This window comes from Canis aureus, chromosome 27, assembly GCF_053574225.1.
Source record: "Canis aureus isolate CA01 chromosome 27, VMU_Caureus_v.1.0, whole genome shotgun sequence".
Classification (NCBI taxonomy): Eukaryota; Metazoa; Chordata; class Mammalia; order Carnivora; family Canidae; genus Canis; species Canis aureus.
Genome location: NC_135637.1, coordinates 27,223,112 through 27,247,018, shown reverse-complemented (window position 1 = coordinate 27,247,018; position 23,907 = coordinate 27,223,112). Strand labels below are relative to the sequence as shown.

Sequence of the window (23,907 nt, the reverse complement as noted above, 5' to 3'; positions counted from 1 at the left end):
ATAGTTTTCAAAGTCTTTGGTAACCTGAAACTAAAGTTTGCTTGGATGATAAACTGAATTCATTGTAATGTAGGGAACAAAGACAAGGAAATGTAGATAAAATAAAATTTCCTTATAACCTGCAGCCCGTTGACAAATATTTGAGGCAGTCAGAGTATGAACTTCTCCAGGAAACTCCCAACTGTCTTAATGTTAATGCTTCGCTAGAAGGAAAAACAACCCCTAGTATCCTGTGGGTCTTCTTTAGCATATGAAAGTTCTTTTGTAAACTTCCCTTGTCTTTACCTCCAGCAACTCTGTAGTATATAATTAGTTGCTCTGCACAATTCTAGGGCAGAGCTCCTTGTGCCCAGGGGTCCTGTCCCTGTGCTTTAATAAAACCACCTTTTTGCACCAAAGATATCTTTAGAATTCTTTCTTGGCTGCCCTCTCTGAATCCCATCACTCCCAACCACATCAAGTGGACAACTAAGTCTTTTCCAAATAAATAAGATAATGATACATTGATTATTGAACATAAAGTTTATCTACTTTTGGCTTCTTATTACAAAGAAACTAAAGATATTGGGTCTGTTGGTAAACATGCTTTGAGCTTTATTAAAAGATTGTACTGTGGGGATCCCTGGGTGGCGCAGCGGTTTGGCGCCTGCCTTTGGCCCGGGGCACGATCCTGGAGACCCGGGATCGAATCCCACGTCGGGCTCCCGGTGCATGGAGCCTGCTTCTCCCTCTGCCTGTGTCTCTGCCTCTCTCTCTCTCTCTGTGACTATCATAAATAAATAAAAATTTAAAAAAAAAAAAAAAAAAAAAAAAAAAAAGATTGTACTGTGGAAAAATGTTTTTATTTTAAGATTTTATTTATTTATTCATGAGAAACAGAGAGAGAGAGAGAGAGAGAGAAAGGCAGAGACACTGGCAGAGGGAGAAGCAGGCTCCATGCAGGGAGCCCGATGTGGGACTCGGTTCAGGGACACCAGGATCACGCCTTGGCCTGAAGGCGGCGCTAAACCACTGAGCCACCCAGGCTGCCCCTGGAAAAATGTTTTTAAAATTGTAAAATGTATTCATAAATTTCAGATCTAAAAGAATTCTGGGGATCCCTGGGTGGCCTGCTTCTCCCTCTGCCTGTGTCTCTGCCTCTCTCTCTCTCTGTGACTATCATACATAAATAAATAAAATTTAAAAAAAAATTCTTCTGCTAAATGTCATTAAGACTGACGGGCGGCGGGTCGCAGGGTAAGGTTTAGGTAAAAATCTGATTTAAAAAGTTGTAGAAAGTTTAAGAAGGGAAATCACTGGAAAGGAATTTTATATATAGTTGGGACTAAGTTTGAAATGAATGGATTTTTTTTAAAGATTTTATTTATTTATTCATAGAGACACACACAGAGAGAGAGAGAGAGAGAGAGGCAGACACAGACAGAGGGAGAAGCAGGCTCCACGCAGGACTTGATCCTGGGACTCCAGGATCACACCCCCCGGCTGCAGGCGGCGCTAAACCTCCTCGCCACCAGGGCTGCCTGAAATGAATGGATTTTTAAAGTATTTTTGGTATAAGATTACAATTTTTTTTTAAGATTACAGTTCTTATACAATTGTAAAAAGACAAGTTTCCTTGGATTGTTGGTCTGCTCCTAATAAGAAAATACAAAGTTTTTTTTCTCTTTTGTCTGCCTAGGAAACCAAAGTTTCTATGTTTGGTCTTTATCAAGTCTTTGATTACTTAAGATAGTTAAAACTTCTCAATATTAAAGGAGCTAAGTTTTGCTAACAACTATATAAGCCTACTTATTTGCTCTTTGGAATCTCTTATTGCTACTTTGGTTAAATAAAATATTAAGTTTTAAGTTTTGCAATGATCAGTGATACTGTATAGGAATGTGCTTTAAAACTTTCGGAGGGGGTGGCGCCTGGGTGACTCAGTCTGGTTAACATCTGACCCTGGCTCAGGTCAGGATCTCAAGGTCCTGGCATCCTGCCCTCCATCTGGCTGCTCAGATGGGGACCTGCCCTGCTCAGCAGGGAGTCTGCTTGTCCCTCTCCTTCTCCCTCTGCCACTCCCCCCTATTCATATTCTTTCTCTCTCTCAAATAAATTAAAAAAAAATAACAACTTTCTGAGGGTTTTAAACAAACTCCCTCGAGATTTAAATTGTAAGTGAAGTCTTTTTTTACTAATCAGGCCTTTTTATTTGGTATGTTCAGTTACTCCAGAAGTACTGTTAAACAAATGATAAACTTTAGGTTATAGTGTTTAGGTAAATGCTATAACTATTTCAGAGATCATATGTAGTTCCTAAAAAAAAATTTTTTTTATGATAGTCACAGAGAGAGAGAGAGAGAGAGGCAGAGACACAGGCAGAGGGAGAAGCAGGCTCCATGCACCAGGAGCCCGACGTGGGATTCGATCCCGGGTCTCCAGGATCGCGCCCTGGGCCAAAGGCAGGCGCCAAACCTCTGCGCCACCCAGGGATCCCAGTTCCTAAAATTTTTAATACATTTTGATATAAGGCCATCATTTGATATTCTTTTGATTATTGAAGGGTTAGGTGTCACAGAAATAAGTGGATTTCCTTGTCAGTTATGTTACAAGGAATTCTCTTATCAGATCTTTAACCATGTTCATTTTTGAGTCTTTTCTTATTTACAGTCATTGTTTTAATCTCTTGAGAAACACATTTCATCTTTAAGGAGATTTCATGAAAAGGGCTTCTGACAAATACAGGTTTTTGAGATCTTTAAAATCATAAACTAAGGAGTACCTGGATGGCTCAGTCAGTTAGGCATCTGCCCTTGGCTCAGACCATGATCCTGTTGTGCCCAAGATTGCAAATCCAAGAAACCACCACGGAGCCGACACCAATGCAAGCGCACCAGGGTTTATTAACAAGCTTGAGCTTGGGTCCAAGTATACCCAACACAGCGAAGCAGGGACTTGGACCCCGAAGTGGGTTACAGCTGGTTTTTTTATAGGCTGGTCTAGGGGATTTTCAGAAGGGGTGGTGGAATTTCTCAAGTTCTGTTTACACTCTGATATTGGGGCTTTCAAGGGCATGGAGCTCTGTTCTCATTCTAATATGGGACTCGATCCAGGGACTCCAGGATCATGGGCTGAGCTGAAGGCAGACACTTAACTGCTGAGCCACCCAAGCATTGCGTTTCCAGTGGGTTAAAAAGCATTCCAAGGGAGAGTCCTTGGGAACTGGAGAGGTCAATTGCCAAGAAAATCACCCCCTGGTTTCTGAGTGGCTTGCCACACAAGCTGTATCAGAGGTTCCGGGTGTCAAAGTGACGTGAGGTGTCCTTCAATGAAATCGCTATGATCACCACCCTGCCCTGTAGGAGGGAATACTAGAATACTAGTCATTCTAGACTTCAAATGGGTGCTGGTGTATGAACTGAGATATCGTGCCATGCTTTGCCTTGCCATGAAGAACCTTCCCTTTTTTTTTTTTTTAATTTTTATTTATTTATGATAGTCACACAGAGAAAGAGGCAGAGACATAGGCAGAGGGAGAAGCAGGCTCCATGCACCGGGAGCCCGACATGGGATTCGATCCCAGGTCTCCAGGATCGCGCCCTGGGCCAAAGGCAGGCGCTAAACCGCTGCGCCACCCAGGGATCCCGAACCTTCCCTTTTTAACCCAAGGAAAACACCACAAAAGTTTTACAAGGGAAAATTACCAAATTTGTCATTTAAGTAGTTAGAAGGGGACATTGATGGAAAACACTTAAGGTAGAAATCCATCATGATCTAAGTAACATTCTAACGCAGGTGGTTCTTACAGCTAACTTCCCTAGGAAATGGTCCTGGGTTGAATTCAATCAGGTACTGGTTTTGGCTGGCTCCGAGTGCAGGTCTCACAGCCACAAGTGGCTTAATCAGAGATGTGGAGGGGACCTCATTAGACCAATGAGGAAACCTCACAGGAGAATCTTAAGATTGGCAGCTGGCCTAGTGACTTAGGTGGCTGTCCCATGCCTCCCCCCCCCCCCCGCCCCCGACCAAGACAATTTTGTATAAGGACAGAAATGAAGAGAGGACATCAAGTTTCTGGGTCTTGTTACCATTCGGGCCAGGGGACAAACTTCCAGCCAAGAGGCAGGCTTTTCCTCCCCATAGAGCTGCCACAAGGTAGAAGATTGCAGCCTGAGCAATCGACGTGAAAGTGTTCCAGTAAGACCATACTCCTTGAAAAGCCCTTAAATGAAAGTAAAGGAAGAGAAGAGAAAGCACTTAGCAAGTTTGCACCCAAGCTAGGAGTCCAGATGAGGAAGACCCAGGCTGCATGTTGGGACAGCAAAATGATGTGAGCTGTTGGGGTCTCCAGGATCAGGCCCTGAGTGAAAGGCAGATGCTCAACCGCTGAGCCACCCAGGCGTCCCTAAGGTTGCCTTTTTGCCTCTAGCAAAATGTTAACGTTGAGGCAGCTGAGTTCCTGGAGGAAGGTCACCCTGTCTGTCCCAAGTACTTGTCAATGGGCTGTACATTATACGGAAATTTAGGTTTTTTCCTGTATTTCTTTCGCCTTTGGTCTCCACATCACACACCATCCAAAGGTGGGGTGAAGATTTGTATAATCCTCATAATTATCCTTTGAGGAACACAATATGGAAAGTAAAGCTCAAACATGCTGAATGTACATTTAAAATATACCACAGGGACGCCTGGGCGGCTCAGTGGTTGAGCGTCCGCCTTCAGCTCAGGGCGTCAGGCGCCTCTGGGGAAGCTGCTTCTCTCGGCCTAGGTCTTTCTCTCTCTCTCTCTCTCTCTCTCTCTCTCTCTCTCATGAATAAATAAATAAAATCTTTAAAATATATATATACCAGAGTTCTATAGCTCTGCTTCGCCTTTTGTCATTTGTCACTTCACCGCTAAGGCTCGCGACAGAAAAGTGGCCTCTAGGGTTACTATGCTTCTCTGAGGAAAAAATTCTGCTTTTGATCTGCTTCATCCCCCTAAGAGCCAATGAACCAAAGGCAAAGCCCCCGGCCGCCCCCGGAAAACACAACCCAGCCTCAGTCAGCGCCCCCGGCGGCCGCTTTTCCTCGGGAGGAGCCTCGTTCCCACGGTGCCTAGCAACCGTTACCGTGACAACACGACCGGCGCTCGCGCACCTCCCAGCGAGGCTGTCGTCTGCATCCCAGAAGGTACTGCGCTGTCGCCAAGCCTTCCGCCCCCCTGCATCCCAACATGCAACGGGGTTCTATTAAAAATCAAGCGAGCGTCCCCAGGATGGTTATAGGAACGCCTGAATATCTGTGTTCGTTTAAACATGAAAACTGACTGTCATATGTTCACAGACGAGAAAGAACTCTAAAGAGAGGCCTCGGTGATCTTTTTCAGAAAGCTCAGTTGTAAGTTTTCGAGGAGGAAAGCCAAATATTTCCCAAGACTCGTTCAGGCACATCATCGGGCAGCCCGCAAGGCCCGCGGCGTGGGGGCCTCGGGGCCCTAGGCAGGGCACGTGCGAGAGGAAGTGGCGCTGTCAGTCCGCGCGGCGCTGGTAGACCCTTCAACGTGGAGCTATGGGAGGCCTGGAGAAGAAGAAGGTGAATGAGGCGGTATCCCCGGCGGGGTGGCGCTGGGGAGAGGGGGGCCGGGCGGGAGATGGGAGCGAGGGAGCCAGGGGACTGGACCTTTCCCGGCCGTGGCCCCTCAGGTGTTCAGAAACGGCTGTGACCTATGCGATGAGAGGCAACTATGAGAAAGGGTGCGAGGATGGGCGAGGGTGGCAGTACTCGTCCGATGAAGTCCGGGAAAGAACCTTGGAGTAGGGCTGTAAATGTTGGGAGTTGCGAAGGAAAGCTTCACTCCAAATGCAGACCGGGCCGGAAGACAACTGTTTACTGAAACAATAATAAACGTTACGTAAACTTTACTATTCCGTCAAGTTGATGATCTCCAAAACTCGTTATTCCCTTCCCTGTTAAACCTGCCCTGGATGCTGGGGAGGGAAACATAAACAGTCAGATGTGGCCCCTGCCTTCCCCGAGCTCACTTTCTAGCGAGGAAAGAGGGTTAACACTGAACAACCAAATGAAACGATCACAGATTGTTAAATGTGATATGAAAGAGAAGAGCGGAGAATATAGAAGAATACTTACGTCGGTTAGTGTCGTGTTGGAAGGTCTCTCTAACTCAACGTTTGGGCTGAAATCCGAAAGATCAGAAGATCTCAGATGGGTTCTGGGGCCTGGGAGTTCTTAGCGAGCAAACCTGACGGAAAACTCCCTAGCAAGACTGTTAGGTGGGAAAGGCTTTCTGTGTGCAGAAAATTAGAAGGACATCAAGGTGGTTGGGGTATGGTAAACCAAGGGAAGAATGGCATTTGTTGAGGTTAAGGTTAGACAGGGACCAGATGTGGAAGGCCTGGGAGCCACCGTCAGGAGCTTGGTTTTTATTCCAAGTGCAGAGAGCTTCAACTAAAGGGGAAGTACCATGGTCGTTTTTTCAAAGATTTGTTTGTTGCTCTATGGAGGATCACCTTAGTGGTATGAAAAGATTGGGGAAGGGGTGAAAGTGAGGAAGATGCAGTTGCCTCGTGTTTCCTTCAGATTGTAAGTTTCTGTTGTTTATGTTTAACCCAGCACGCTGTTGAACAACCAGTAAGTGCTAGTGTCTGGAATTACAAATATATAAGATGGAGGGATGCCTGGGTGGCCCAGCCATTGAGCATCTGCCTTCGGCCTCAGGGCATGATCCTGGAGTTCCAGGACTGAGTCCCACAACCGGCTCCCTGCAAGGAGCCTGCTTCTTCCTCCACCTATGTCTCTGCCTCTCACTCTGTGTCTCTCATGAATAAATAAATAAAACCCTCTAAAATAAATAAATAAGATGGATAATCTTCCCTTGCAGCATGGATGCAGCTATGTATACAAACCACGACAGGGTTGTTTTTTTTTTTTTTTTTTTTTTTAAGATTTTACTTATTTGAGAGAGAGCATGAGCAGGGAGGTAGAGGAAGAAGCAGGCTCCCTGCCGAGGAGGGAGCCTGGCATGGGGCTCTGTCCCAGGACCCTGGATCATGACCCAAGTCAAAGGCAGATGATTAACTGACTGAGTCACCCAGGCACCTCAGATCATGACAGGTTTTTTTTTGTTTTTTTTTGTTTTGTTTTGTTTTTAAGATTTTTATTTATTTATTCATAAGAAATATAGAGAGAAAGAGAGGCAGAGACACAGGCAGAGGGAGAAGCAGGCTTCATGCAGGGAGCCCGACTTGGGACTCGATCCCAGGTCTCCAGGATCACACCCTGGGCTGAAGGCAGGCACTAAACCGCTAAGCCACCCAGGCGTCCCCATGACAGTTTTTAATGCTGGGTTTCACAAGCATTTTGAGCCAGATAATGCTTTGTTGTAGAGTGCTGTCCTGTGCATCATAGGGTGTTTAGTAACATCTTGACCTCTTACACACTAGATGCCAATGGCACTCAACAATCCAAAATGCCTAATTCCCTTCCCTCCATCCCATACACAGCCAGGGAGTAAAACCATCCCAGTTGAGAACTACTTAACCACTTGATGTTTAAAATAATAAGCATGATGACAGACACATATGTGATGTAAGGCTATGGGAAACACTTTTAATGAACAGTTAGCTTTCTGAGACAGACTGAAGCTCATCTTTGTATCTCCAGTAAACAATGTCTGGAGGAAAGAATAAATGGTGTATTTTGTGACAGGTAGCAGTAAGACAGCGAAGGGTTATAAACATACTTTCGGCTTGAAGCTCGGCCGCCATCATGAACTACACAGTAACTATCCAGACCAGGAAGTTCATGACCAACCAACTGCTTCAGCGGAAACAGATGGTCATTGATGTTCTTCTCTCCGGGAAGGCAACAGTACCTAAGACAGAAATTTGGGAAAAACTAGCCAAAATGTACAAGACCACACCAGATGTCATATTTGTATTTGGATTCAGAACCCATTTTGGTGGTGGCAAGACAACTGGCTTTGGCATGATTTATGATTCCTTGGATTATGCAAAGAAAAATGAACCCAAACATAGACTTGCAAAACATGGCTTGTATGAGAAGAAAAAGACTTCAAGAAAACAGCTCAAAGAACACAAAAACAGAATGAAGAAAGTCAGGGCGACTGCAAAAGCCAAAAGCCAACGTTGGTGCTGGCAAAAAGTGAGCTGGAGATTGGACAACAGAAGGAGTAAAGATTCTGCAGTGGCTTTATCTGTGGTGATCGTGCAGATTTTTCAAGAGGATTAATAAACTAAGAACGTTAAAAAAAAAAAAACATACTTTCAAGGGGCTATAGGTTTCTCTCTTTAGAGCTGGACTGGCCGTCAAGGTACCTGCTGTCTTACTGCAGAGGATGATCTTGTTTGGAAAGACATTCCTGGTACAATGCACTGCTACTCTTTATCATTGATACAGAGATGCGACCATGAGGCAGCATCTTGGCACTACAGACATCCACATGGTTGCATCAGATGGTATGCTCCTTGCGGGTAGGTAGAGACCAGGCCTTCTGTCTTCATTGCCCTCATAGCATCTAGCTTAATACTTGGAACACAGTAGAGGTCCTCTTATTTTCTGTTAAATGAATGAATGGTGGAAGGAAGAGGCTTTGGCTTAGAGCATGCATTTTCAACTGGATATCACTCATAAGGGAACAAAAATTAGTTGAAGGGGACTTAGATATTTCAATGGTTTATGGCCCTTTAAAAAGACCACATTACACGGGTATTTGGATGGCTCAGTCGATTAAGCTTCTGACTCTTCGGCTCAGGTCATGATCTCAGGGTCATGGGATCTAGCCCCATGTCGGGGCTCCACACTCGGGGGGGGTCTGCTGAATAGTCTCTTCTTTGCCTCTCCTTCTGTGTGTGTGCACGTGCTCTCTCTTCTGTAAATTAAACAAACAGAAAAGACCACATTACATTATAGGTCTGGTATGTTTGTAGTATTAACATTTCATGGGGTTGTGAGAGGGGACGATTAAGGGGGAGCGTCTAAAAAGGCTTCTAGTGGTAGGTGTTGGTCATAATGAAAAAGTTGAAAAAACTGGCTTAGGGGATTAGGCCCTGAGGCTCAGGACTCGGACCTATGTTTGAATCCCAGCCCTTAAAAAACTATGTGACTTGGATAGGTTATTTTGCTGAGCCTGTTTCTTCTCAGTAAAATGAGAATTTTAATGGCACCGATGCCATGGGGTTGTGAGGAGTAAATGAAATAATGTGTGGAAATCATTAATCACAACAGCCAGTACTTAGAGCTACCACCAAGCGTAACACCTGATCCATAGCAACTTCATGGCCCCCAGGATCATGCAGATGTATGTGTCCTTTACACTGATTACTGTAAGGACAGTGCAGGAGAGCTTGTTCAGGCAGGTGGACTCCCTTCCTATAGCATTTCCTGCCCCAGAAGCCTCTTGGTTACTTGGCCACAGTGATAGTTGCCTCTGGCATGAGGCATGCCCAGAGATTGTCCTCACTGCAATTGTTGCTAATGGTCAGCTATTTTTTTTTTCTCCCCAAGTATGAACGAGGCTCTGCCACCAACTACATCACCCGAAACAAAGCCCGGAAGAAGCTGCAGCTGAGCCTGGCTGACTTCAGGTGAGGCTGGAGGAGATTGGAATAGAGGAACCGAGTGGGGGTGCCTGGACAGTGAGTCACACTCTGTGATGGTGAAAACTCAGCTGCCTTCCTATCTTACCTGTGCTACCACAAACTCTGTCTAGAATCCTGATAGCCCTCCTCTTTCTTGTCTGGCTTTGCTTTAATGAGCTGTGCTTTGCCAGGTGTGGGTCTGTAGGGAAGCTGGAGAATGGGTCATGCCACTCTGGGTCATCAGAATAGGCCTACTGGTACAATGCATTGCTATTCTCTGGCTGGGTCTTTGTCACCCATCCCTTCCCTTCTGGCAGAAGTGACCCCTGATCCTGCAGCTAGGGGTCCTCAGCTCCTCTTAGAGTCCAGTCCACAGTTTCCCACATCCTTGAGCCCTGCTGTGTGGCTCACTTTTAGTCACCCAGCACTTCCACCCTTACAGCCTTTGTCCTTCTAGGATGCTTTTCCCTCAACTTTTTATATGTCTGAAATGTTGGTTTCTCAGCAAGGCCTTTCTTGACTCCCTCTGCTAAAAGAGGTACTTGCCATCTGGCCTCTGTCAACATCCTGATTGTTTCCTTTCTGGTACATGTGACAGTCTGCATTAGGTGATTTTCGGGGCTTATGATTGTCAGATCCTGGACAGGAACATGAATTCTCCAAGGGTAGGGCCCCTGTTTTACCTGTTCACTGCTGTTTTACAGGCCTGCTGTGGCCAGTGCTCAGCACGTTTACTGACAAAAGGAATGGCCTTTATCTTCCAGGCGGCTGTGCATCCTGAAGGGAATTTATCCTCATGAACCCAAACATAAGAAGAAGGTTAACAAAGGCTCTACAGCAGCCCGAACTTTTTACCTTCTTAAAGACATCAAGTTCCTCCTCCATGAACCCATTGTCAACAAGTTCCGGGAGTACAAGGTGAGGCCTGGATTCTGCGGTCTGGATGGGGTCCATTACTGCTCTGTGACCCACCAACTGTGACCTTGGGCAGATTGTTTGACCTCTCTGAGCAAGCCTGTAGAAGGGTGAGGTAATTCTACCTCAAAGGAATGTCTTGAGGATTAACTGAGATCACGTGTGGAAATCATTTGCACGGAATCTGGCAAATGATTAATGCTTTTTACCTGTTGTACCTTTCCCCTGGTCCTTTGGAAAATAAATTTATTGCCTCTGAAGCAAAGATGGTACTATTTCAAGGACTCTTGGGTGTATTCTTCTCTGCCCAAAGAAACTGCTCCTTTTCAAATTCTTTCTGGAATTGCTCCCAGGAGACCAAGCTTTCCATTCCATAAATGGAAACTATTAAATGCTTAAATCCCGCAGGGAAAGTAGAAACCTCATTAGACCAAATGCTGGTAATTGAAAGTAGACTGCTGTTACTGAAGCCTTTGTAGAGTGGCAGGGCCAGGCTGAGCCCTGGGCTGGTGGCTGGGGCGGGGGGGGGAGGGGGGGGGGCTTGAGGTGCCACTTGGTGGCTACAGGAGACTGGCCAGCACCTGCTGCTGGCCCTCTTACCCAAGTCCATGAGGTAGATGGCTGGCTCTGTTTTGCTTCTGGGTTTTTTAGCTACGTAAACTCACTGCATTGGAAGTGGGCCCGTTGTGGGTCATGGCTGTTGTGACTATTCAGCAGACGTAGCCTTAGAGCCTCTGAAGAGTGCCAAGGGTAAGCCTGACCAAAAGACTTATAGGGAAGAAATCAATTGATTCGGAGGACATTCTGGGCCCATACCTGGGCCCGTGGCTTATTTCATGCCTGTACAGACTGGTGCTGAAAATGAAGGCCAGCTTTCCTGGCGCTGAGCTGCCCTGCCAAGGGGTCACTTGGCCTCTGTTGGAAAATAGGGCTGAAAACATGTTTTCATGTAAACGTGTGGAGTCAGCGCATCTGAATGGTTATCTCTGGTTATCCATGACAATGGTATAGCGGTCTGGCTCTGCTCATCTGTGTGGGTCAGTTTTGAAATTTTTTGTAGTTCACTGTTTTTTACATCCTGGGCTGAGGGGATCAGATGGCACAATCAGATAGCTGTGATCAGCTTCAGGAGGCCTTGAGAGTCCTCCCGTTCCATGTATCCCACTTTAGTGGAAGAGGCCCTTGGCCCCAGTGTCAATGATCTCCTCCTCTTTCCCAGGTGTTTGTCCGGAAGCTCCGGAAGGCATATGGGAAGAGTGAGTGGAACACTGTGGAGCGTCTAAAGGACAACAAGCCCAACTACAAACTTGACCACATTGTCAAGGAGCGGTGAGTTGGGAACTCAGTCATAAAACTGGGACTAAGACCAGGACCCTGCTCAAGTTGCTGGCATCCTTTTGGAGGAAGCAGACCAAAAAACCAAACAAATTGCTAGAATAATTACAAGTCACAGCAAGTGGGGATCCCTGGGTGGCTCAGTGGTTTAGTGCCTGCCTTCAGCCTAGGGCATGATCCTGGAGTCCCGGGATCGAGTCCCACATCCGGTTCCCTGCATGGAGCCTGCTTCTCCCTCTGCCTGTGTCTCGGCCTCTCTCTATGTATCATGAATAAATTAAAAATTTTAAACAAACAAACAAAAAAAAACCAAGTCACAGCATGCACCATATGGGATGCTAACTGCATGAAGGGACCGAGAGGACATACGTTACTTGTAGGCTTGTCAGAGTAGGTGTCTGGGGGGGCAGACGTTTGAACTAGCCAAGGGAAATAAAGGAAACAGCAGGTGCAAAGGCCCTGTGGTGATCGAGAGCCAAAGTTCTGGGATTGCACCCCAGGCACATGAGCAGATGTGCAGACATGGGTGCCTCTGACCTTGAGTATTCTTGCCCAGTCTTCTCAGCGGTCCTACTCATCCATTGGCTAAGTCAGTGGTTCTTAACCAGTAATAGTTTGGTCCCCAGGAGACATTTGGCAATACCTAGAGACATTTGTGGTTCTCATGACTGGATATGGAGCAGGGGAAGGAGTCCTACTGGTGTTTAATGGGTAAAGACCAGGGATGCTGCTAAACACCCTATAGTACACAGGATAGTCCCTGCCTCACAGGACAATCAGCCCAAATTGTCAGTAGTGGTAAGGTTCAGAAATCCTGGGCTAATGAATGTCCATCTTCTCTTGGGGGCTGACAGCCTAGAAACACTTGCTCCAGGCTGGATGGACTTGGCTGCACTAAGTCGGGCCTGCCATGGGCTAGCATGGAGAGAACCCCAGCAGAGGAGTCCGACATGTGGTGTTCTCACCACAGCTCTGCAGCCTGCAAGCTGGGCGGCCTGGGAACAGTTCCTGCTCTGAGCAAGCTCTCCTCTTAGAGAGAAACGATAGCTCCTGTCATGCCTGGGGCACACAGCTGTTGTGTGGAGCAAATGCAAAACTTGCACGAGAAAAAAAGCCAAGTGTCTGGATTCATGCCCACACCAGGTGGCAGTGTGGTTATGGTGTTCCAAATCTGTGTCACCTCCATCTCCTTAGCCATCGTTAAAAAAAAAAAAAGGCAGATGGCTCAGAAATAGTTGGTGCTGTTTCTACAAAGGTCCTGGCTGGGTTGGTGGGTTTGTACATGAGACAGAGGAAACTTTGAGGCACCAGATTGAGGTTGCCTGCCCACCAGAAAGCCAGATGCCTCTCCTCTTGTGGTCTTTGGAGAGGTCCCTGCAGGCTTTCTTCCATCTCAGTATGATTTGAAGACTGGCAGATTCCTCCTGACACATTGCAGGGAGTGACACCACCTAGGGCTGGAAGGACCAGGCCATCTCTGGTCTCGTGGCTTTCAGAGTCCCTTTTTGAAGCAGCAGAACACTTCTGTAAAAGAAAGCTTTCTGGAGGGCATTTTGCATGCCAGGGGCTCCCAAAATTGTCCTGGCTAGGGGATGGAGACCTGAAGCTCTGTCTGTCTACTTGTCCCTAGGCATTTCCAGGGAGTTACACGAGCCCAGTTTGAAACCAACTGTTTGGCCCAGCAGTCATTTTCCAAGTGAAATCACTGGGCTTGGGTGAGGCCAAGTGACCCATCCTGGGTCACAGCTGGGGCTGAAATCCAAGTATTATTACACATACCCCAGTGTCTCCTCCATGACCTGGGCCCTCATCCCTCAGCAGGGCAGCCATGAAGTAGTCGGTCCTGCCGAGGGTTGGTTGTTCTCGTCAGCTTACCCATTTGCCACAGGAATCCTGGAAGTGCTTTCTTGCTCTGGCTTTTCCTAGCCCAGGACTGAAAAAATTCCAATATTTTTGCCATCTGGTTCTTTTTTTTTTTTTTTTAAGACTTATTTATTTATTCATGAGACACAGAGACTGAGAGAGAGGCAGAGACACAGGCAGAGGGAGAAGCAGACTCCTCCTGGGGAGCCCGATGCGGGACTTTATCCCGGATCCTGGGACCACAACCTGAGCCAAAGGCAGGCGCTTAACCACTGAGCCACCCAGACTTCCCTGCCATCTGGTTCTAATTGGTTCTGCAAACTAGACAGAGGCCTGAGTGATGAGGGACAAGATGTAACTCACTGTGGTGACCTGTGGTTGGGCCCAGCCATAAGTGCAGTTGAGTGTATTCCAGTCCCCATCCTCCACCTTGACCCACTAGGTCACATTTTTCTGCTTTCTGTTTTGGACATCCAGATATATTTGCTTTGGACTATGGTTACCACTTTGAAAAAGAGTTAGACACTGACTCAATCTACGCTCTTTGATCACAAAGAGAAGTAGGTCCAGACTGAGTCCTTGATGTGCAGTGAGTGTCTTTAGGACCCTCATTGGGATTTCTCTGATCCTCAGAGCTAAGTGGGCTCTGAAGTGGGTCCTCATTCTGTGCTTCCTCCCAAGGCTGTGGGGAAGCTGGCACTGCCAGGCCCCTGGGCATTGCCTAACTCTGTGGTCAGGAGGTGGTAGTGGCTAGGCCTGCTTAGGAATGGGGCCACTGGAGTGACTGACAGAATGGACAAGGAGTTCAGGGCCCCCCTTGGAGCCTAGGCTGACTGAGCCTGTGAGCACTGCCCTCCTGGCCCTGCAGGTACCCCACATTCATAGATGCTCTGCGGGACCTGGATGATGCCCTCTCCATGTGTTTCCTCTTCTCCACCTTCCCACGGACTGGCAAGTGCCATGTACAGACCATTCAGCTGTGCCGCCGGCTCACAGTGGAGTTCCTGCACTACGTCATTGCTGCCCGTGCCCTGCGCAAGGTGAGCCCAGGGCTGCCTGGGGGCAGGGGGTCTGCTCTGCTACCATCCCTGCCTCCCAGTGCCTTTCACCATACCATCCCCTCCCCTCAGGTCTTCCTGTCCATCAAAGGCATTTACTACCAGGCTGAGGTGCTGGGGCAGCCCATTGTGTGGATCACGCCCTATGCCTTCTCCCATGATGTGAGTATGCCTGTGGGGAAGGGAAGGTGGGGTCTTGTGCTGGGCCGTTGCTCCTTCTCTGGCTTGTAGACAGGACTTGGGCGGAGGGGGGATTTTGTTGTCCTGTATAGTCCAGCATGTGCTGGGTTCCCGAGTGCAGCCGGGGGTGGGATGTGGGGGGTGAGGAATGTAGCACACAGCATCGTAGTAAGAGCTGGAGCCAGCCTGTCTCCAGTCTTCCCAGCTGGGTGACCTCGGACATGTTTCTGCACCTCTCTGTGCCTCAGCCAGTAATGTGCCTTTCTAAGCCTTGTTCTGAGGATTTAAGGGAAAAAAATCTTTCAAAGTGCCTGGTGCTTGGCCCTTTGGAATTGCTGAGTGAACAGGGAGCAGCTGTCAAAGCTTGGACAGTGGCAGAGCCCAGTCCTACCCTCAGATCCATGGGGTCGTTGTACCCCCTGCCACTAGTGGCTGCCAGACCTTAGCCACATTGTTTTGCTGAACTCCTCAGCTTCTCCTGACTCCCCTCCAGGGCTGGGAGAGTGGAGGAGGTGGGGGAGGGTGAGCACATGAGAAGCTTTTAGCACATGGTACTTCTTCCTATTTATCTTGTTTTAGACTAGTATTTTTGGCAGGGATTCACAGAAAGAAATCCTGATTTTGCCTCCTCATGGGGCAGTATTAGCCTCTAATCCTCCACGTGGTCTTGGCCAGGCTCTCCTGCCTAACTTGTCATCCTGTGGGCCTGCATTTGGCCCGGTTCCCTGCCTGTGCCTTGACCAGCAAATGTGCCGGCCTGGCTGGACAGTCTGTTTGCTGACCAGGTTTTCAGGTGCTCCAGGCTGAGCTGGGGGTCTGGGCCCCCTCCCCTTCTTTCTGGGCTGGCGGGATTCCAAGGCCAGAACCTGCTCTGACCACAGGGCAGTGGAGATGTGTGGGGGCAGGCTGCAGTCCGTGGGTGAGAGGCAACTTGGCCCTCAACAATCCCCTCTTCCCCGGCTAGTCCCTCCTCTTCTCCTCCTTCCTTCCTGTCTTCTTGCCATGCCTCCTTCCTCTCTAGCCCTCCCTCTTTTTCCTTCTCTCTGATGTCCCACCCCCACACTGCTCAGACTGGTCTTTGTATGTCCTCTGTGTGGTGAATAGGGCCCTGTAGAGGCCAGCCTCCACACAGCTGTCCCTGGGGGAAGGGAACAGGCCGCCCATTCCTCCTTCCTCCCTGGCCAGCTCACTGTCACCACTTCCTCCCAGCAGGAGGATGGGGGACCAGTCCTGGGTCATAACTGAGGCCCTGATGTGCCTTCTTCCCCTGAGCAGCTAGTGCTGGGCTCCTCAAAGTAGGACCCAGGCAAGTAGTAGGGTGGGATTGAGGGTGGGTGGGTGAAGGGAACCTGCTCTGCGCTTTGGAGAACGGAGTGGAGTTAGTCCTCAGGTGCTTCCCTGGCAGATGCTCTTGGAGGGGTGGAGGGATGGAGGGTGAATGGGAGGATAGGTGGCGCACCTCTGGGTTCCTGCGCCCTCACATACTGCCTAAGGGCAGAATGGAGAAGCAGCTCAAAGTCATAGGCACGCCCAGCATAAAAGGGATGTTGTGATCACCACCAGTTTTGACATTGTTCGGCATATGGTGCCATCCAGGGCCTGAGGGGTCAGCAGGGCTGGGCTGGCCTCCCTGGTTGTGGGGAGCAGTGCTGCTCAGGAGTCAAAGCATTTTGTCTGGCCCCCCAGATCCTTCCCCTGTTCTGCTTTATCAACTCCTCAAGGGCAAAGATGACCCTTTCCATGTCCCCTGCTTGCTGGGTTGGCAGTTCTTGAGGGTAGCGGGGTGCTTTTGCCCCAAGCAGGCAGCTTTTCTCCCACCATTCCTCCAGAGCTTCCTGGGGCCGAGCCAGGCAGCTGTCCCATCTTGTGCTGGGTCTTCAAGTTGTGCGTGTCATTCTGGCTGGGACCTGGGCTTGGAGTCGCTGAATTGAGTGTCTGTCCCAGTGCTCCTGCCAAGGCTTAAGGGTGCCAAGTTCTGTCCACCGAGGCAGACAGACTGCATGCTGCAGGGCCGCCTCTCCCAGCTGGGCTGGCAGTGGGGCTAGGCATGGGGAGGCCAACAGGTGAGCCCCAGAGAAGATGTTAAACGAAGAATGTGGGGTGATTCGGGGCAGGGTGAGCTCTGACCACAGCAGCCCTGGAAGGCTGCCTCTGTGGCCGAAGTCTGGCTTGAACTGGGACTTGTAGGCAGGGTGCGTGGGGAGCTGGGGGAAAGGGCGGGGAGCGCTAGCCAGTTCCTTTGATCTTCCTTTTTGTGGCTTGAGGATCTGGCAAGGCCTTAGGATGCCCCTAGCCCTTGGGAACCCTCCAAAGCCTCCCCCAGAGTGCTTGTGGTGGGACACATCATACAGCCCCTTCTCACAGAGAGGAGGTCTGAGGGCAGGTTCCGCTGTGGAGGAGCCCTGGGTGGGCTGGAACCCGTGTCCTATGTGGGTCGTCGGTGCCACCTTTCCCCAATACCTTGCCCACACTGGCAACGGGTCATCTGTGCCCCCTAGCACCCAACGGACGTTGACTACAGGGTCATGGCCACCTTCACTGAGTTCTACACCACTCTGCTGGGTTTCGTCAACTTCCGGCTCTACCAGTCGCTCAACCTGCACTACCCACCCAAGGTAGGGCTCCAGCCCAGCCCAGGTCCTTCTCAGCATGTGGGGGCCATAGCCCTTCTCTCCCCACGTGGAGGCGGGGGCTGTGGTATCCTCTCCCTCTGACCTTTCCCCTGCCTCCCAGCTGGAGAGTCAGGCCCAAACAGAGGCGAAGACCAGTGAGGACACCTATGCATTGGACTCGGAGAGTTCTATGGAGGTGAGAGAAGTTTCCAGAGCACCAGCCCTGCATCCCCTCAGACGATGGTCACTGGCCTGGGGGTGGGGGTGTGCATGGCTAAATGGGTGGGCTTAGGGCTTGCCCTTGGAACCCAAACCCCCTGATGTCCCAGAACTGTCACTACTCCCTCTTCGCCACCCTGACCACGCCCCCAGACAAGACCCTCCACCTGCAAGCAGCAGCCCTTTTCTTTCCCATAGAAACTGGCGGCCCTCGGTGCCAGTCTGGTTCGCATGGTGGTGCCTGTGGAGGAGGAGGCTGAGATGGATGAATTTCCTGCTGATGGGGTGAGGACTGCGTGCCGGGATGGGGGGGTGCTTGGGAATGGGGGGTCTAGATGGAAGTTGGGGATCATCTCCAGCCTCTGTCCTCCAGTGTGGGAGTGGGCAGGCCTGAGAGTGCCATGGTTTCTTCATGGCAGGAGATGACCGTGCAGGAGGAGGACCGCAGGAAGGAGCTGGAGGCACAGGAAAAGCACAAGAAACTTTTTGAGGGCCTAAAGTTCTTCCTGAACCGCGAGGTGCCACGTGAAGCCCTGGCTTTTGTAATCAGGTACAAGGCTGACAGTGTCTGCCACACTCTGGGCTGGGTCCCCCATGGATGCCCAGCAGTAATGTCAGGATGGTGTCAATATCCACCCTTCAGGGCTGTTGTGTAGATTGACCAGAGCGGGCATGGAGAATGTTGAGCACGCACCTGAGCGTACAGGAAGCACTTGTCAGAGGGCAGCTGGCACCACTTTCTCGCTGGCTCAGGGCAGGCTCTGCTGGGCCCACACTGGAGGTGTCGGCCCAATAACGATCCTGATGTGGGGAAGAGATGGGTGTGTCCTAGGAGAGTGATTTTGTAAACCACTGGGTCCTGGGGCAGGCACTTCATGCTGCTGAATACTCTTGTGGTCTCCCCCTGTGCCTGTAGGAGCTTTGGGGGGGATGTATCCTGGGACAAGTCTCTGTGCATTGGGGCTACATATGATGTCACAGACTCCTGCGTCACCCACCAGATTGTCGACCGGCCTGGGCAGCAGACCCCTGTTCTTGGCAGGTAGGTCCCTAAGGAGCTCATCTTTGTCCACCTGTGTGGGTTTCTGGGGGCAGAGGTCTGTCTCAAGCCCCAGATGCCATGGGGGTTCGGGTTGCTTCCAAGACTCATCTCTGCCACCAGGTACTATGTGCAGCCTCAGTGGGTGTTTGACTGTGTGAATGCCCGGCTCCTCCTCCCCGTGGCAGACTACTTCCCTGGAGTGCAGCTGCCTCCACACCTCTCGCCCTTCGTGTCAGAGAAGGAAGGAGATTACATCCCTCCTGAGAAGCTGAAGCTGCTGGCCCTGCAGCGGGGAGAGCACCCAGGTGAGTGGACCAGGTGATGGAATGGATGGGTTCCTCTGGGCTGGCTTTGGACTCCTTGGCCTCACCTTGTTTCCCCCCTTGGCTACAAAGGTGGCAAGCTCTTGAGAATGGGACAGCAGGGGTACAGAGCCCTTTAAACCAACCTTTGGATTAAGACTTAGGAGAAAGGAACATTAGTGTCCTACGATCACTTATAACTTGATGTTCAGAGTAACCAAGCAGTAGTGTTGTGGAGGCTGTCATTGGTATTTTTGTAGGAGGTGGCAGAGGTCAGGAAGGGGGGTGCCTGGAGTGCCCTCTGGAGACAGTTGGGGCTGTGGGGAGACGTGCCAGAGGGAACCACAACTGGGACAGCCCTGCACTGTCTTTGGAATGTCTTCATGGCTGAAGAGTGTGGTAACTGGCCCCAGCTCCCACCCTGCAAGGAGGAGAGCAGGCTCCCATGGCATTCAGAAGTCACTGGCTGTTTATAGGAAATACAGATGAATCTGAAGAGGAAGATGAGGAAGGTGATGATGGTGATGAAGGGGGAGAAAATGAAGAGGAGGAGGAAGAAGATGCAGAAGCTGGTTCAGAAAAGGAAGAAGAGGCCCACCTGACAGCCCTAGAAGAGCAGAGGATGGAGGAGAAGGTACTGGGAAGCTGACTTGGGGTGTAGCCTGGGAAGCAGCCCCACTGGCCATCTCTGGGGCCAGCCCCTGCCCAGAGGGCAAGAGCCAGGGGACTGGTGGGGGTGAGGGTTGGGGGGTGGGGGGACCTGCATCCACAAGTGTCCTCCTGGTGTCTGCAGAAGCCCCGAGTGATGGCAGGCACCGTGAAGCTGCAGGACAAGCAGCGGCTAGCCCAGGAGGAGGAGAATGAAGCCAAGCGCCTGGCCATCATGATGATGAAAAAGAGGGAGAAGTACCTTTATAACAAGATCATGTTTGGCAAGAGGCGCAAAATCCGAGAGGTGAGCCCCTGCCACCTGCCTGAGACTCCAGGTGTGGCCACCAGATGTGGCTGCACAGGTGAACTTTGGAGCCAGCTGACTCTCCTCTGTGCAGACTCCAGGCCATTTCTTTCTCCCCCCTGCCCCCAATCCCCCTCCAGGCCATTTCTTAGCCTTTCTCTTAGGTTGCCCGTCTGGCTCGACCCTTGAGGGTCTGCGTGGGCATATTGGTGTCAGCAGTTCGTGCCTGGGCTTTCTTCAGGGCTTCAGTCTCCTTACGTTTAGCTCTTTCTTTTCTTTGTTTTAAAAATATTTTATTTCTTTTTTTGAGGGAGAAAGCGAGCATGAGTGGGGGGGGGAGGCAGAGGAAGGGGGAGAAGCAGGCTCCCCCTGAGCAGGGAGCCCCACGCAAGACTCAATCTCAGGACCCCAAGATCATGACCTTAGCCAAAGGTAGACGCTTGACTGGCTGAGCCACCCAGGCACCTCTGTCCAGCTGAGTTTACTGAAATCTGGGGACAGAGCTGTCCTAGCAGACTCAGTGCCCACTTTCACAAATGACCACTTAATAGATGTGTATAAAGCAGGAGGGACTATGGGAGGTTTGGGTTAGATTTTCATTTTGTTTTTCTCGTTTACAAAGTCATAGATGCTCATTGTAAAAAAAATAAAATAAAAAAAAATAAAAAAATCAAGTTCTCTGCACGCCACAATTCTGTAATTGATGATGTAGAAGTGGCTCACAGTCCTGCCTTTGGGATGATCTGTAATTACAGCACTCCAGTTTCTCTTGTGTGTATAATACATTATTTTGGAGCCATTGTGCCACATACAGGTTGTTTGGGAGTGTGTTTTTCATTTAACCATAGGGTGAATTTCTTGCTATGAGCTCATACAAGTGACTTGTTTTCTGCTAATAAGATTAGATTGCTTTTCATTTTGAGTCATTCTTAGAAAACACCCTTGAGCACATCACATCTTTGCCTGCCTCTGAAGTCTCTGCAAGGTAAATTTGCAGGCTTGTAATTGCCAGGTTGAAAGGCCTGTGAATGTTTTGTAGTAGATAGTGCCAGGTGGGCCGCAGGGGAAAGACTGCTGTTCCAGGTTGACCCCTCCCCAGCAGCCTGGTGAAAGTTTGATTGGCATGCAGCTTTCCCAAGGAGGAAGGTAAATGGAGCATTTACCTCCAGCTCTGGGAGCCTGGAATTCTCCTAATTCGTTGTGAGCCCATAAAATAATAGAGACTTAAAAGCAAACGTAAAGACCTGTTTTATTGCCTGAGGTTATTCAAATAGTTGTTTATCCTCCTAGTAAACTGCCTATTTAACTTTTCTGGAAGTTCTGCCTTTAAAAAGGGATGGCCTAGGGGCACCTGGGTGGCTCAGATCATGATTCGAGTTCCTGGGATCCGAGTTCCTGGGATAGAGATCCCCCTGCATCTGGCTCCCCATAGGGAACCTGCTTCTCCCTCTGCCTATGTCTCTGCCTCTCTCTGTGTGTCTCATGAATAAATAAAACCTTTAAAATAAATAAATAAATACAAAGGGATGGCTTTGAGGAGGAGGAGGAGAAGTACCCTGCAATCACAGCTTGATCCCCCCTTCATCCTCACAGGCCAAGAAACTGGCAGAGAAGCGGAAAGCCCATGATGAGGCTGTGAGATCTCAGAAGAAGGCCAAGAAGATCAGGCCAGTGTGAGTGGTGGCAGCCTTTTGATGAGTGAGGCCCGTGGCCCTGCTCCTGGCAGCTGGACTTGGCACAGGCAGGCCAGAGGACCCGGGCTTGGTGGCAGGACCAGAGCCTCTTCTGTTTTCATCCCCTTCCTCCCCCTGCTGGCGCTGGCTTCCTCTTACGCTCTCTGGCTGGAACCCCAGCCGCCGTTGGATGGAGCTCCCTGTTGGTGGCTGGGCAGAGGAGAGGCCTCTGATGTTCCCAGGAGTCAGTGACATGGGGGGTAGGGGCCTGAGCAGCCCCTCACCAGCTGCTCCTGTTCCTCCTGGCTTTCTGCAGCACCCCCCTCACCCCATGGTTGGACCTGTAATTCTGCTGCTGTGATGGGGTGTGGGTGGGGAAGCATTTGTTATTAAACTGCTGGAGTTTTGGAACCAGTTGAATTCTATGTTCACAAGACTTCGTGGGGTTGGAGAAGGGCCACCCAGTGAAGTGGAGTCTGCCCTTGGTTCACATTCCAGCCCAGGTATTTTTCCTCTGTGAACATTGCTTCCTCCTGTGTAAATGAGAGGTAGAAATTCTGGAGTCTCTCTAGGGGTTGGAGGAGGGTGGTGGGTGCGGAGGGTTCAGTGACAATGTTATGCAGGCTCAATTGAGTCAGGTAAGTAGGGTGCTCTGTAAATAGCAACTATGATCATCATAACTTGCTGCTGGAGTGAGCCCAGAATATGGAAGCCAGTGCCTGAGGAACCTGTAGGGGCTGGAGTTGAGGGTACCTAGCTTTACCTTGTAGGCTTGTGGGCCAAACCACGTAGTAACCCCCAGTATGGGCATTGTCAGCAGCCTGACTTGTGACCTTTGCTGAGCCATCCTCACAGCTTCCTACTTAACCCTGACAGTGCCCTTGCCAAGGCCTGGAGAGACATGCCTCTGCCCAGACTGCCAATGCCTCACAGCAGAGCCAGAGCCAGAAACCAGGGTACAGGGTGGTCACTCAGCTCCCCAGATCAGACAGGGATTTCTGAATAGCTTCACAGGGGGCCAAGGGCTGTCAGGAACAGCGCCCAGGTGGCAGAGTGTGGGTTTGGAACTGGGCTCCATGTATCCCCAATCTAGGCACCTGGGGGCCTTGGCCCTCTGCCCCTCATTGTGCTTAGCCCCTGTAGAAGTTTTTCAGGCTGTGGCTGCAGGCCCACCCTTGGGGAGTGAGGGACCAGAGAACTCAGGATGGCTGTCTTGGCCAGGCCTTGCTGTGGGTGGGGAGAGCTACATTAAGCTCTGGCATTTCTTGAGGGTGGGGTAGAGGTGCTTCCAGAGGCAGGAATGGGATTGGGGTCGCCCGAGGGGATGACTTGGGCTTTCCTGGGTGCTCGGGCCTCCCGGGGCTGTGGCAAGGGTGCTGGGGTAAGACAGGAGGGTGAACCTATTGGATATGGAAAATCCCTGGCAATCATGCTGGTGTGGAATTTTCCCCGTTCTAGAGTTGCCCAGCAATGGCGGGGGCCTCAGGGCTCTGATGCAGCCCAAGCTCTGCTGAGTGCCCAGCAGATTTCAAGGTGCCCACAGGTGGAGCTGCGTTCCCAAACCAGGGCGGCATTTGTGCCAGTCTTTGGTCCTCCCCTGGGGTGAGGAAGGGAGCTGGGGTCTGAAGAGAGGCGGGCCTCGGTGGGGCACCTGCATTCTGCAGTTGTAAGGACACTCCGGAGAGATGGGATCAGCCGAGACCACCTAGTGCCATGACTGGTTGGAGATGGGTCGCTTGCCTGAGCTTCCCTCAAGGGACTCTGGCACCCCCCTTCATCCCCCTCACCCACATTTGGGCCCCGAAATGTACGTCTCCAGCTTGTCTTGCCCCGGGAGCAGGAGGCCGTACTGGATATTCAGGGCCCCAGAGCCCCCGGTGACAGTTCAGCAGCTCTCCTAGCCACCTCCCTTTGCCCAGGGCTGGGCTGCCCTCACCACCACCACCACGCCACCCCGTTTCCCAGGCACCCTCGAATCCCCTTCCGGGGCTGGCAGCTCAGCCGAGCCTCAGGGTCCAGCGGTGGGACAATGGCCCCGTTGGCGCTTCCGAGACAAACGCGCCTTGTTGAGCCGGCGGCGGGGGCGCGGCGCTGCGCTCCGGGACGCTGAATGCGGCTTCTGTGCGCCCCGGGCGGGCGCGGAGGGGCCGGGAGGAGGCCGGGGCCAGGGCGCCTA

The 23,907-nt window shown here is 50.5% G+C and overlaps 1 protein-coding gene and 1 pseudogene across 2 annotated transcripts; both read left to right on the top strand.

The window, feature by feature from the left end:
* Positions 1-5,396: 5,396 nt before the first annotated feature.
* On the top strand, positions 5,397-22,142 carry PES1 (pescadillo ribosomal biogenesis factor 1). 2 transcript variants are annotated; one of them, XM_077874324.1, is made up of 15 exons: positions 5,397-5,552; positions 9,504-9,583; positions 10,342-10,495; positions 11,712-11,821; positions 14,559-14,730; positions 14,821-14,910; positions 17,427-17,543; positions 17,662-17,736; positions 17,958-18,044; positions 18,179-18,309; positions 18,676-18,801; positions 18,922-19,106; positions 19,580-19,737; positions 19,897-20,058; positions 21,652-22,142. In XM_077874324.1, exons 1-15 carry the CDS (start codon positions 5,529-5,531, stop codon positions 21,733-21,735), a joined length of 1,755 nt encoding a protein of 584 aa, XP_077730450.1. In that variant the 5' UTR covers positions 5,397-5,528; the 3' UTR covers positions 21,736-22,142. The 2 variants fall into 2 exon arrangements, with proteins under 2 accessions (XP_077730450.1, XP_077730451.1); XM_077874325.1 differs by lacking the exon at positions 5,397-5,552 and adding an exon at positions 8,447-8,470.
* Positions 7,731-8,160, top strand: LOC144299046 (small ribosomal subunit protein eS24 pseudogene; annotated as a pseudogene).
* Positions 22,143-23,907: the final 1,765 nt, after the last annotated feature.